The 13807-nt window shown below is 35.5% G+C and overlaps 1 protein-coding gene across 1 annotated transcript in view; it reads right to left on the bottom strand.

Moving 5' to 3' along the window:
• Positions 1-1831: 1831 nt before the first annotated feature.
• DMXL1 (Dmx-like 1) overlaps positions 1832-13807 on the bottom strand; it is a gene marked incomplete at its 3' end in the record, with an annotated part of 42647 nt that continues 30671 nt past the window's right edge. The window contains exons 18-28 of the mRNA XM_010145281.1: positions 13552-13662; positions 12045-12214; positions 10764-10861; positions 9918-10083; positions 8912-9164; positions 6299-7356; positions 5868-6059; positions 4639-4715; positions 4327-4454; positions 2332-2580; positions 1832-1945 (exon numbers count right to left, since the gene is read on the bottom strand). Coding sequence (XP_010143583.1) covers positions 1832-1945; positions 2332-2580; positions 4327-4454; positions 4639-4715; positions 5868-6059; positions 6299-7356; positions 8912-9164; positions 9918-10083; positions 10764-10861; positions 12045-12214; positions 13552-13662 — 2616 coding nt within the window. The remainder of the gene's footprint in view (positions 1946-2331; positions 2581-4326; positions 4455-4638; positions 4716-5867; positions 6060-6298; positions 7357-8911; positions 9165-9917; positions 10084-10763; positions 10862-12044; positions 12215-13551; positions 13663-13807) is intronic.

Here is a 13807-nt window from a genome sequence, read left to right as displayed (position 1 = left end):
GGGGACTAGCCCCCCTTTTCAAACCGCGACAAAGGGACATCATTTAACTTTATTGGCCAGCATTATACACAGTACTACAATCTCTTAAATTTGGGACTTAGAAATCAACATCCACAGCAAGATAAAAGTATTGGGGGTGGCAGAGGGCAAGGAGGAGAAGACATGCAGGACATATAGCGTTATTATGTTACTATTTAGTATTAAGAATTTTTGGCTTTTGAGCTCCATTTGAGAGTGAAAACATTAAACAAATCGTAAATTAAGAGAAAAGAGTCTAGTTATGCATAATAAAATGGAAAGCTATACAAAGTCTAAATCATATTATAGAAGACTGTGTCACACCTGACTGGAACAAGCATTCCAGTCACTTCTCAGTGTTCATTTCTGGGTGTCAGAAGAGAAAGAGATGACACTAAAGGCACAAAAATACCACTGACTTTAATCTGACTCCTTTGCTTTTCTGGGCATCTATTCACCACCACCCCCCTTTTTTTTTTCCCTTCAAAATTACAGAGAAAAAGATGTTTCTCCAAAACTCCTTCCCCCGAATTCGTTTTAGATAAACACACACTGAAAACAAGTAAACCTACAGAATTCTAAAACTATGCAGGCTGGAAAGGACCTGGCCCAACCTCTTTCTCAGGACAGGGTTGACTGAGGTGATGACCCAGCTTGTTCAAGTTCTGAGTAATTCCAAACATGGAGACTCTACAGCTCTTCTAGGCCCCTTTTCCACTCTTATTATTCCTGCAAATGCATATTTAGAAAGGTCCCTTCTTGCCTTAAATTTTCAGTTTCAGCTTCTTGTTTCTTTCAGCAACAGTTTTACTAATTCTGCAATCAGAATTAGTAGACAGCATTCATTTTTAAGAAAAACATGCAGTAGACAAGCATTTAGTATACATTCCAGAATACATTCCTGTGTAAAAATGATTATCTTGTAATTTTAAAAAAGGAGCCTGCTGCTCTAGTAGCATTAACGCACCTCAGTATACAGTTACCAATATCTAGGAAACTTACAATTGCCAATAAGAGCCAGATATGCCTTCTGAAAAATCTGATATGGCAAATATATTGACTTTAGAAAAATGATAATGAGAAATACTTATTCAATACCACAAAGAAAACTGATCAGGTCTAGAATAAAACCTCATTTTTCATTAAAGATCTCTACTCTGAAAATACTTTTTAAAATGTCTGACAAAGTCGGTATTTAAACAGACTACATTTTCAGTTTTCCTTAAATGCAAGGTAGGACATTTTTATATGCAACATATATGTAATATCAGTAATACAATATAACAATGAAAATTCTATAGTTTAAGGGGTTTTATATATACATTCGGATGTGATGTACGAAGTCACCACAGTTTAAGTAGATCTGAAATTAAAACCTGAAGATTGTTTGCGTTCCTAAGCGGTTTCAGACTATCAGAATTGACAAGTAACACGACACCTTTTCTTTGTAATGTCTAGAATAAACACTTAGAAACCCACATGCATAATAATGCTTATATTCAAAAAGCAAAACAAGCAGCTTTCCAAAAAAGATATGAAACACTTCTGATCCTTTCAAACCATGGTCAAAGTTGATTTGTATTTAATATTGAATTTAAATGTAGTGTAGTAAGAATACAATAACACTGCCAATTTTCTTTTTTAAAAAGGTCCAATTCAACTACTGCTTTACTACAAAACTTCACTTTAGATTTCGGTGTCATGGCTTGCAAACAGAAGTTTTTCTGTCTTTCTATAAAAAAAAAAAAAAAAAAAAAATCATCACACATAGCAAACTGCATGTAGAGGCCTAGTACTAAATCTAGTGTCTTGCCTGAAGATTTGGTAGGACTATGAGTACTGAAGGCTGTAAGGGATTTGGAAAACCCCACGCATTCCATGGAGAACACTACTACCTGATGTGGGCTAGGCATTGGGAAGTGCCTACCTGCCAAAGAGAGAAAACATACTGTATTTGTAAAACGGAAATATATTTATGCTATATATATGGAAAGCTTTAAAATTAACATTAAAAATTATGCTGTAATAGTACTGAAAATTTTCTCTTTAAGATGAACTTAACCCCTTCACATTATAGCAGTTGGCTGCTTGGAAACCTTACTTTCCCAACATTCACTTCTGCTTCCTACTCTCTTCTACACGGTACCTATAACAATAATTTTAGATTCTTGTTTTTCTTCACAGATCTAGAACCATATTGAATTCTTACTGTACACAAAGTATTTAAAGCAATTACTTCTAAGCCTTCAGCAGTCACGTAATTTTCTTAAAAAAACCCCATAAGACAAATTGAAGTAAAACAACAGAACTAACCAGGTTTTGTCTTTAATGGCTGTTGTCCTCCACTGTGCGTATGAGCTCCTCCTCCAAAGACAGCAGACCACATTTTGTTGTTAAGTGAATGAGCCATAATTCTGTACAACTCATTGCTAGAATGTGTTGCTAGGCCATGGATGAACAGACTCAAATAGACCGCAGTTAGAATTTCACAAAGTAAAACTGTGAGACCTGGCTGGGCTTCCTCACCAGCAGAATTCAAGAGACGTATTAAAGATGTTATTCCTGTTTATAAAAAAAAAAAAACAAACAAAAACTAAACAAATTAAAAAGCAAATATGTGTCTGCGATCATATTCTGGATTATCATGGGCATTTTGACTGGCAACCTATCATTATTTACTACCTTTTAGCGTAGAAAAATTCTAGGTTTTAGAGGAAATTGAAAACTCCAGGAGAAAGCAACATGCTTTTTTTTTTTTAAATAGCTTTTCAGCTTCATGTTTTGGATTAACAGTTAAAGAAATGCATAGCAACATTTCAAGAATAAGAGGAGGAAAAAAGCACAACAAAGCACTCAAATTTTGTGATATATTTTAGATAAAACACTGGCAGCTTTCGTTTAATTCCCTGGCACCGAAACTCTATGAAACAACATTTAGTTACGTTCCTTAGACAAACCTTTCTTCCACCTGTGTCTCAAGGTCTCTCTTTTCTGGCTCCTCAATTCTTTCAGCAATGGGTTAGCTCTTTATTCTCTACTTTTAATACAGTGCCCCACAGTATATTTAATACATAGCACCCAAATATTAAAATAAAAATATTAATCTGCTCATTGAATTTCCTGTGGTGCTTGTCTCACCAGTTAGGTCTATAACTTCATCATAACGCTAAGTTGAAATGCTATATTCCTACTTCACGGTGGTAAAACCAAGCAAAAATCATGGGCATCAACTTGAACTATGCACTGTCTGACAAGTGACACCTTGTGGTGTTTTATGCTCCCACAAAAAGTTGTGTTTTTAGAGTGGCTCCGACTGTGTGCACATAGGTGAAAGTACAAACAGCAGTGGCCAGTTCTGCTTTGTGTCATACTGTCCCACGTGCACATAAAGCATGCGAAGCTATTAAAAAAAAATACAGAAATCAGTTCCCAGTGATATTACCTAAAAGCACAACTGCTAACAATCTTGTCTCATTCATTAGAAATTTTACAGCTAATGAAATAGGAAGAAAACAAATCACAACCTGATTTCTCTCTAAAATTCATAGATTCAGTGGCAGAATGTTTTGAAGAATATAAAAAACAGAGTAGCTCCAAACACAAGGTTCTTAAGGTGCGTAACGTTCTCCAAACAATTCTTTAAATGTGAAATTTTCTTATTGAAAAACCAAATCCCATAATATGAAAGCACATTTCTTGGTTATGCTTACATTAAAGTTAGTGCTGTAAACTAATGCTCATACAGATTTATATTATGTGGCTTACACTGCCTCTAATGTGATCAGTGCAGCTTCATTAACACAGATTCCAGCACATGGTAAGAATTACCTGAAGTCCTATGTGGGGTTTAGAGTTACAGAAGAATATAAATCATTTTAAACTCTCACTGCCAATAGTTTCGGGTTGTTTCAAAATTACAAATTGTTGTTACAAAATTACAATCATTCTGAGATGAAGCACAAACTAAGATAGCCTTTCAAGCCCACTTCAAGGATAAGGAAGTGAGACTGATCTGTTGCCTGCGGGGGGAGCAAACAGAGCACAGGAAAACAGTTTACTTGCTCTTTACTAGAGCCCCCACTCACATTTTTTAGCAAGAGAAAGCAATATAACTCGACTTAGTGAATAACCAGAATTACTAGCTTACTGCTCTTGAAAAATGAAGATAAATTATTATAACAATTTATTTTTACCACAGAGCTGTTACAAATACTACTAGAAAGTCCAGAGCATAGCTACATGCTCTTACAAGGGATCCAGACAATTAAGTTTTCCTTAAGAGGAAAGAAACAAATCAACTCTAGATACCTGGCCACTGAGCAGGTGATGTATTGGGAGTCACTGATTCTTCTAAGCTTGTCGTTCTTAGAGAATGGCGCTGAGTTAATAGCACTGTCTGATACACTGTTCCAGTGAACTGATTTGCTTGAAATGAGCTGTGAAACATAAAAGTGGGATGTTGTATTTATAAAAAAAAAGTTATGTTTAAAACTATTAAGTGATAGCTCCTTCTAGATGCAGGCAGGTGTGAGCACTGCCTTCTGGTGCACTATTATATCTTCACTACAGTGAGACAGTGTGTTGACCATTCTCTAAGAAGTTCTTTTCACAGACTTTTACCTGTAATTGTGGCCATCACAAAGACATTGGTAGATGCAAGCAGAGAGTGATGCTGCTAAGGTACGCATTACATGTATCTGTAAAACAAAGTTTTATAGAACATATTACACTCTAGGTGAACAGTGGTTAGTATCATACATAGCCTTTCACACACACACAGATTTATGACTGACTATGGAAGGCATAAGCACTTATAGCAAAAATCACTCACAAAGCCACCTTTTCGGAATTCAGTTCTAATAAATCAATTCATTTTGCAATGAGGGGGACGGGGAAGCACTCAGACCACCAACCCAGAATCACAGATCAGGTCTAGCTGCAATGTTTTAAATTAAGAAGCAGCAACATATTAAACCCCTATACAGCAGTCACACATGATAATCTAAGACAGTAGCAATATCCTGGCTCTACTTCAGAACGAAAACTTAGTTTTTGACCAATTCTTGTGCAGTGCTCAGACACACACGATTTACTCAGTATCACACCAATCATATTTTTATCATAGCTGAGACTTTTCTTATTGTATAATTAAACACACATAAAGAGCTAGAGAATCTGTTGATCAAAAAGCTTTGATTAAAACACAAAGAACTGAGCAATCTCGAGTGTTCTCTAGAAATCTCTTGCAAACAACATTTAGGACCTTAAACATACAAAACTTCAGGAAAGATTTAACCTAAAACCTTAAGCTTGGTTTCCAATCCAAGGTTAAATACAGATAAAATCTTACAGAAACTTAAAAAAAACAGACTACTTTTTACTGTACGAGCAAATACACTTTCACAAAAAAGTCTGAGATTACAGCACTTTGCTGACAATCAATTTTAATACTTCAGAACTTAGATTTACTTAGTTCTAGGATTGAAATGTAGAGTTTACCATTGATATAACAAAAGAAATTATTAAACTGTCATAAAGACAAATGTGACACTGATAGTACAGCATGTTTTCTGTAATAGATGTCACCTTGGACAAACATGAGAGAGGGCAATCTACTTCAGCTTGTTACAGCAGATGCTCAACACCTCAATAATAAGTAATAATCAGTGGACATTATTTTAGCCCAAGATACGTACTTCAGAAAATATTTATGTTCCACAGTTTTATTACTTGTCACAGGTAGGCATACCAGAAAGTTTTTACGCTGTCAGAAAAAGATTAATGACTTCAGCAAACTGGACAATGACAACAACAATCACAAACCTGAGAAACTATAAAAAAAGATATACCTTGTTGTTCTGAGTATCTGGATGAGGTGGTGAATCAAGGTTTATTATGGCATGTAATATATCATGGGTTAAGTTACCAAGATGTAGCAACGGATTAGCCACCACTGTTTTGGCACTAGCTGTGCAAGCAAATAGGAGAGGTATGAAGCTTTGCTCTGGTAGAGGACTGGAAGGTATCGGTATTGACTGCTCCTAAAAGTAAGCAAGAAACACAGAGATAGTACAGCTTCCTGCAGAGAACAGAAGAAATTTTGGAAGAGGGAAGGGTATTCTAAACAACAAAACCCTCGTAACTCACAGAAAACATAATGCGTTAAAAACAATGATACGTTTATTAAAAAGCAGGTGCATGCCACAGTAGGAAAATTTCAACAAAAACATAAAACGCATTCAAAACAAAAAAACACCTGCAAAGTAAGCTCCCCACATACCTGCTGAGATTCTTGCAACAGCAGAATTAATTCCATTCTGACAGATGCCAAACCTCCACCATGAGAGCCATGAAGTATACAGTAACTAAGGAACATTCTTAGGAGAGACTGATATTTCAGAAGCCATTGACGTCTTTTCTGAAAGTTTTTTTGCTGGTCAGCTATGTCTTCAGCATTTTCATGTAATGCAGTTTCCTCTGGCATCACACTAGCTCCTGACTGTATCTCTTCTACTTCAACACTATAATCACAGGTCTTTTGAAGAGCTACTACTTCTCTTTCAAGCCAGTGATAAAGTTGATACCTCAACTTCCCACCATCTACCTCATAACCAGTGGATAGCGTACGAAGCTCTACAGTAAGAATTTTCAGACATGCTCTAAATTTCAGCTGTGCTGAAATTATATCTTCTGATGGACTTAGAATATCTTCGTCATCAACTACACTAAAAGATTCTGTGTAGCTAGAACTTGTTTCACACGATTTTTCAGTTTTCTTCTGAGGTTTTAGCTCTTTCATCATCAGGGAGGAACTTCCGCTTTCATCATTGTCTGACTGTAGTTTCAAGTATTCATCTTGGAATACCACACTTGGCTGGCTCCAGTCAAAGGAAAGAGTTGAATGCTTTCCTGATGAATGATCTGAAGGGGAACCTAGGCCATTCAATACTGGCTGTGACCAATCAATGCTGGAAGATTGGTCTTTTGTTTCCAGCTCTTTAACTGGAGAAGATGGAGAGAAATCTTTACTAGTATCCATTAAACTATGGGATCTATAGAATGCTTTTGACCTCTTGATAACTTTGGGCATCTTTGATAACACTTCTAAGGCCAACATAGGGCAGCCAGCTTTTAGATGAGCATATGCAGTGGTGAAAAACAGCTGTCTTTCATCTAGGTTGATTTTGTCAGCTAATCCATTTTCTACTGTTAGGCAAATGTGTGTGGAAGATGTATCAGAAGAGCCAAAATGACGTCTCAAAAGGAGAGGGTGTGTTCTTAAGTAGTTATAGAAGTTAAACACTGCAGGGTTACAACTTGATGGGCCATCTCCTTCACCTGAAATGATATGCATCATGAGGAAAATCTACCATTCTGTATGAAATAATACCTCTGCAAAGTTCTAAGTTCATCAGATGCCTATTGGGTCCTAATATTACATTTATTACTAACTTCATCACACACCCCTTTTCACCTTCGTTTGTGACTTTAAAACTTTAATACCTTGGGAGTGAGGACATTGTCAAATCTAACCATTACAAAAAACCAGAAGCTTGAGAGGGAGCATAGTTAAGACCTTTAATTTAAAACAGCTTCCATTTCTCTTCCTTGCAGTTACACCAGTTCTACTGCTGTCAAATCAGACAATGTTACTGTCCAGTTTAGATTTCTGAAGTCTCCATCACTAAATTGAAATAAGATGTTAAAACTCACTGAAGATTTTTACTTTAAAAATTTGTTTATATTTTAAATTTTGGATTAGTATTTTCTACATTAACATTTCTATCTATTGATATAAGTACTACACGCAAATAAATGAATTATATAGCAAAGCAGCACCCATTTTATTTTCATGTCCAAAACCAGAGCATGAAAAACCATGATGATCATGGGACAATTCACACAGCTTTCAAAGAGTCTGGATTCTCTGAGATAAACCCCATTGTTTCCTCTATCAGGAGATATGGCACAACTAACAGGAAAAGGTGTGTGAAGGAGTACCTTTTAATTAAGAAAATAAAGCAGAACACCAACAAACAAGCCAGTGAACTCATTAAAGAAGAATAAATAACATTTTAAAATTATTTTATACAGGAGGATGTGACCAAGACAGAAGCAACTGAACACTATATTTGCTCGAAATTATTCTGAGGTGTGTAACTTTTACTGAAACCAGTTTTTAAAATTAATTATACAGCTCTGTGGATTCAAATCTTCATTAATCCACAAGCTTCTCTCACTAGCCAAGACTGAAAACAGGTAGCATGCTAACTACTAGGGACTTGACACATTTAACTTCCTTTAGAACATTAACTTTAGGAAATAATACAACTGATTCTTACAATGTCTATAAAGCTAGCAAGTGAACAGGGAAAAGAATCGCTTAAGGAGACTTACATGCTATTTCGGGCACCACATGGGGTTCCTTATAGAACAGTAAATATCAAAATATTTTCTACAGCATTGTGACCAACCATTCTTCCCAAGCACTAAAAGCTACAACACACCCATGTCTTCCAGACTCTGCTATGTCATTGTGCAATAGAATTTTTTTCCTAGGTTGTGATGAAGTTAAATTAACTAATGAAATTAATTTGTCTCTTCAAGCTGCTGCTGGAATAACAGCTACATCACTGCAAAGTCATTCTCATTATCCTGATAATCCCACACTTAATTTATCCTTTAAGTATCCATTCATGGGGTACAAGATAATTACACCACAGTTAATACGTTTACTATCAAAACCACCTATGCTGCTGGAGCAAGCTAATTATTAGCCACAGCGAGCACCTGTGCAGCACCCGGTCTTGTTCAGACCATGCTTTAAGAAACTGCTACTTAAATGCACAAATAGTTGAAATTAACTTAAGAGGCAAAATACTCATATTCTTACCTTCTTCATCTTCAATAGACTGTTTAATCAAAGTGTCAAGAGCCTTGCTATAGTCTTCCAAAATCCAGTAAGCCATACTTCGTAGAAAAGGGTCATAGTGCATGTTTCCTGAGCTTTCTTTTCCTGGAAACACACTTCCCAAAATTCTCTTCTGTAGTACAGATTTGTAAGTACTGGATACTTCAAATTCCGACTCATAAAGTCTTGCTATTACAAGAGCCAATTGAATGTCATTCAGTTTTTCAAGGCAAACCTAATTAAAAATAAACAGATTTGCAAGACCGAACATTATAATTTCTCCTCTGGTTAAACGATCACAAGACAGAAAGTGACATGAATCTATTCAGACTGAGATATGTAGGTCTACCAATTCCATAAAAAATTAGCAGGAACTGTGCAGAATAGCTGTGGACAACGATTATATGCAACATTTGATTTGCAATTTCTTCACTTTAAGTCTGACATGATAATAGATCTTTGAAATCAAATAGCTTTAATACATCATGGTCAGCGTGCACATGCCACCTCTTGAAGCTGGATGTTTTGGTTTTCAAGCTTTAGAATACAAATCCTTCATGATCAAAGAGATTAATTTCCTCTCAACTTTTCAATTCAGACACATGAAATAGGAGCCAAAACACACCACTGCGAAAAGTCTTCATTTTCAGTTCTAAAACTTCCTGATGAAAACATACATGAAATTGTAGAAATCTGAAAGCAAGTTAATGGTAAGTAGGCTTCTTAATATTATTACACAGAAATTAACCATGGGCCTTTTTTGCATCATTAATATGAGAGCTAAAAAAGAATTAAAAAGTAAAGATCAAGCATTCTTGTTTGTCATTAATTGAGGGTGGGTGGTGTGGAGCAAGGAGGAAAAGAGCAGAAACAATCCAGAACCTTCAGGGTTCATTCTAATGCAAAATGCAAGTCTCATTCAATATATTTATAATTTGGGGGCAATATAACAGTCTTAAACATTAAAAAAGCTCTCTTTTTTTTTTACCTCCACTGCATCTTTTAAGTGTCCTGCCAACAAGAAAAATGCTGCAGAATGTTCAAAGCGTTGTTTGCCAAGCAAAGAAAAAGCATTCTTCAATGCTGCTTTACGCCATCTGTCCTCAGTAAAGTTGTTTCCAAAAAACTGTGTCATTTTAGTATCTTTTTGGGACCTGCATATTGAACACAATTGATAAAAATATTATATATTTTACTAGATGCATTATGGCTCTTCATTTTGTCTGATGCCAGTAGAATTTCACACAGATCTTTTCATTACGATATGCAGAGGCTCTCACCACTCTGGGAGCATAGGAGTCTTCATATTTTAAAGTAACAAAAACTTCAGTAAATTAAAAAACTAATATTTTCAGTTAACCTGACACAAATAGAGAAATACTGTTTTTTCCCATGTAAGCTCTTAATAGTAAGCGACAATTCTACTTTTTAGAAAGTTTGTAATGCTGAATGTTGTACTGTGAAATGCCAGTTTTAAAGACAGACTTAATTCAGTCCTCTGAATTTAAGGTAAAATTTTTAACAAATACTTTTCTAAAAGATAGCCATGACATTCACATACTACACTGGTAGTCCTCAAAAGTGAATCAAAACTAAGCAGTGACTCAAATTATAGCAGATTTGAGAGAAAAACTTGAAGCATCTACCTTCAGAAACAGCAACTAAATTACCTTAGTAAATACAAGAAACTTAAAAACTACCCAGTTCAATATAGTAAATAATTTAGAACTAAAATTGTAGCTTTCAATGGTAATATTTGTGCTTCTTTTGGATGTTTCCCCAAAATTATACCAGAGAGTATGAAACTCCATGTAACAGCTTGCATGTCTCCTACCTGTACAATCCCCAGATCACAGCCTTCTTTTTCATTGCAAGGTAAAAAATGGCCGCATCAAGTGGATCATTGTTTCGCTGAAAGGCTGCTTTAGCCACCTGTGAAGACAGTTTAACAGGAAAAAAAAAAACCAACCAAACAAACAAAAACACCAAAAGCAAACCAAGCACATTTAAATTAGTCTTATATGAGATACTTGTTGCTTCTGGTATCTCATGCCCCATAGTGCTTGGAAGTTCTCTGTAATATAGGATCTCTCCTCTCACTATGAGTCTGACATAAAAAAGTGTGAAGATATCACAGCTTCAACATCCTGCTTTTGTTTGGTATCATTTAGCTAATTCTTTTTCAGTTCTAGAAGCTTTTTTGCAGATCAAATGGGAATGTCTACATCTGAAATCAGTTCTTGAAATCATAACAAAATTAATTTATTAGTTGCTCTGTTAATCAAAGGACATATCAAGTCTTGCAAAACAGGCTAGGACCAGTCACAACAGGAGAAAAGTTATTTACAGGAGATTACTTCTGGAGGTTGGAAAGGAAAAAGGATTAAGCATAAGGTAACCTTCAGTTCCAACCTTCAGTTGGAATTTTTTTAATGCAAGGCAGGTAGGTTTCAAAGTGATGAATAATTGGCAAAGATTGAAAAGTAAAAATCAAGACGCGCATTTTAGCACTTTGTGTAAGTATCTTGTGCGTGTCATTTTCCAGCTCAACACCCTGGGCTTTTGCAAAAGTTTAAAACAAGTGATAATGAGATTAGGCTTATTGTCACATCTGTCATGATTAAAAAAACCCCAACCAACCAAAAAGAAAAACCAAAAAAACAACAACCAAACCAGAACAAAGCAATAGAAGGTTTTGTTTTGTATGATGGAAAGGTATCAGTTTGCAAGGGAGATGCACAATACCTTAGTCAACTTTCTGATAGGATTCTAAGGAGAACCTTTTTCCATAACCTATTTCTAGTTTTCCTATTGCAAAATAACTATGTGCTTAATCTGTATCTTGAGCATCCACAATAAGCACTGTACACTCACTTCAAAATGGAATATCTAAAAGCCCTGGAATTTGAAGCCTAAAGTACTAAAAAAAAAAAAAGCTACATCAAAAGTTCATAGTCATATGATAAAATATATGTACCAAAAAAATACTGCATGTAACATTTAGTAACACTGAATTTATCTAAAAATTTAAACCCACATAAATAAAGAAGGTAAACACCAGAGGCCAGCTGTTTGATAAAGGTTTCATTACTTAGTTTCAGAATGCTATGCTTACCTTTTCTACACATTTCCGCAGGCTATGGATATTTCGAACCCACCATCCTATACCCAGAGCTCTGAGTTCTGACCATGTCGGATCTCCTTTCTGCACTGCAGGAAGCATGCTCAGCAGTTCTTCCTCTGCTACTGAATGAAATGCCCAGGCAAAATGACTAGTAGACAAGCCTACATAAGTCATTAAGGAAAAAAAAAAAAATTAAGAGATTAAAGAGATCCACTAATAGAATAATCCAAAATCTGAAGTCCAGGAGGTAGGAACTGGAGAAGGGAAGAAGGTGATTTTTTTTATTTTGGATTTCTAAGCGCATTGCTGATGAGGCAACAGAAATTTTAGAATATTTGTAAGCCACTCTATACCAACTATTAAAGAAAGCTCATAGAGATGAAAATAAGTTTTTCATCTGCAAACTCCTCATTTAAGTTTACAAAGAACGGAGTTACTGACTGAAATTCAAAATATAGTGGGTGGCATTAAGATTAGCCAAGACAAAAAGTGCAACATACTGATAAAAGTTTACAAAATTTTGAAAGGTAGGCTCACTATTTGGACTTTGACTAGAAAACGCGATGTTTCAGGTAATCAGTGAAAAACAGGTTTGTGGATAGAAATACAGAACAAAACAGGAAGAAAAAACATCACGAGGAAAATAGCAATTAGTAAGCAGCAGCATAGATGGCTATGGCTAATTGCAACTCTAGTGAGGGCCATGAGGTGCTTTATTCTTTGCACAGAGGCACACTCAATAGCACCTTTGCTAATGCCTTGGAGGCACTTCTTACTCTCATCAATTTCTGAACTCAGCAGAAGTATCTCAACTAAAAGTATTTCATCAGAAAGGTAACCCAGTGGTACTCTGTTGTGGCAGTCCCAGCAAATTCCAGCTCCTGATGCAACTGAGGGGTGACCAGCCATGACATTGGAAATGCCATCAACTATCATGATGATTAATGAAAGGGTAAGAAAGCAATCACAGACAAGCCTTTAGATTTGATTAGGCCTAATCAAATTCATATCATTCTGTTGTCTGCAATATCAGGTTGGAACTACTTAAAACCACAGCAAAGAAAATTATTTGAAAGAGTTCATTGGATAATACAGTAAGGATATGAAAAAACACTTAAAGTCTGATTAAACTGTAAGATTTTTTTTTCCAAATATGTACTAAGTTAATATCTACTCTCTTTTCTACTGCATTATTCCTGCAGATGGTTATTGAAAAAACATAGTACTTAAAGTACAGAAAAGCTAGGTTTTGGGGGAAATAGAAAAAAATTAAAATTAAAAAATTGTGAGGGGACAAAAAAAAGCATTTCTGTTCCAAGACCTCTGCCTAAAATAACGCAGATGTTTTCTGCTATGGCACACATTCACATAGAACGATATTAAAAAAAACAACAAAAAAATAACTCACTGATTCTGCAGAGGTACGTCAACAGCATAGCAATCATATGTACAGCTATGTCACTAACACACACCTCATCTAAGAAAACACATCAGTTACCTTGGTGAAGTAGCTGAGCTCGATGTATAGGAGGAAGTGAAGTTGTCAGAAATGTGTGAAGCCGAACAGCCAATAAAAATTTTAAACCACACTCGTCAAGAGTTTCTCCACCTGGAATTAAATATTTTTTACACATACTTTAGACAAACCACTAAGAGTAGCTATTGGGCATCTTAACAGAAGAAATACTGTAGAATACTGTGTCTACTAGTGATTTAATCTCAGCTTAATTTGCAATTCTTCACTTCAAGGAAAG

Source organism: Buceros rhinoceros, unplaced genomic scaffold, assembly GCF_000710305.1.
Source record: "Buceros rhinoceros silvestris isolate BGI_N320 unplaced genomic scaffold, ASM71030v1 scaffold2491, whole genome shotgun sequence".
Taxonomy (NCBI): Eukaryota; Metazoa; Chordata; class Aves; order Bucerotiformes; family Bucerotidae; genus Buceros; species Buceros rhinoceros.
Note: the sequence above shows the minus strand (reverse complement) of the source record. Positions and strands in the feature narration are given on the sequence as shown.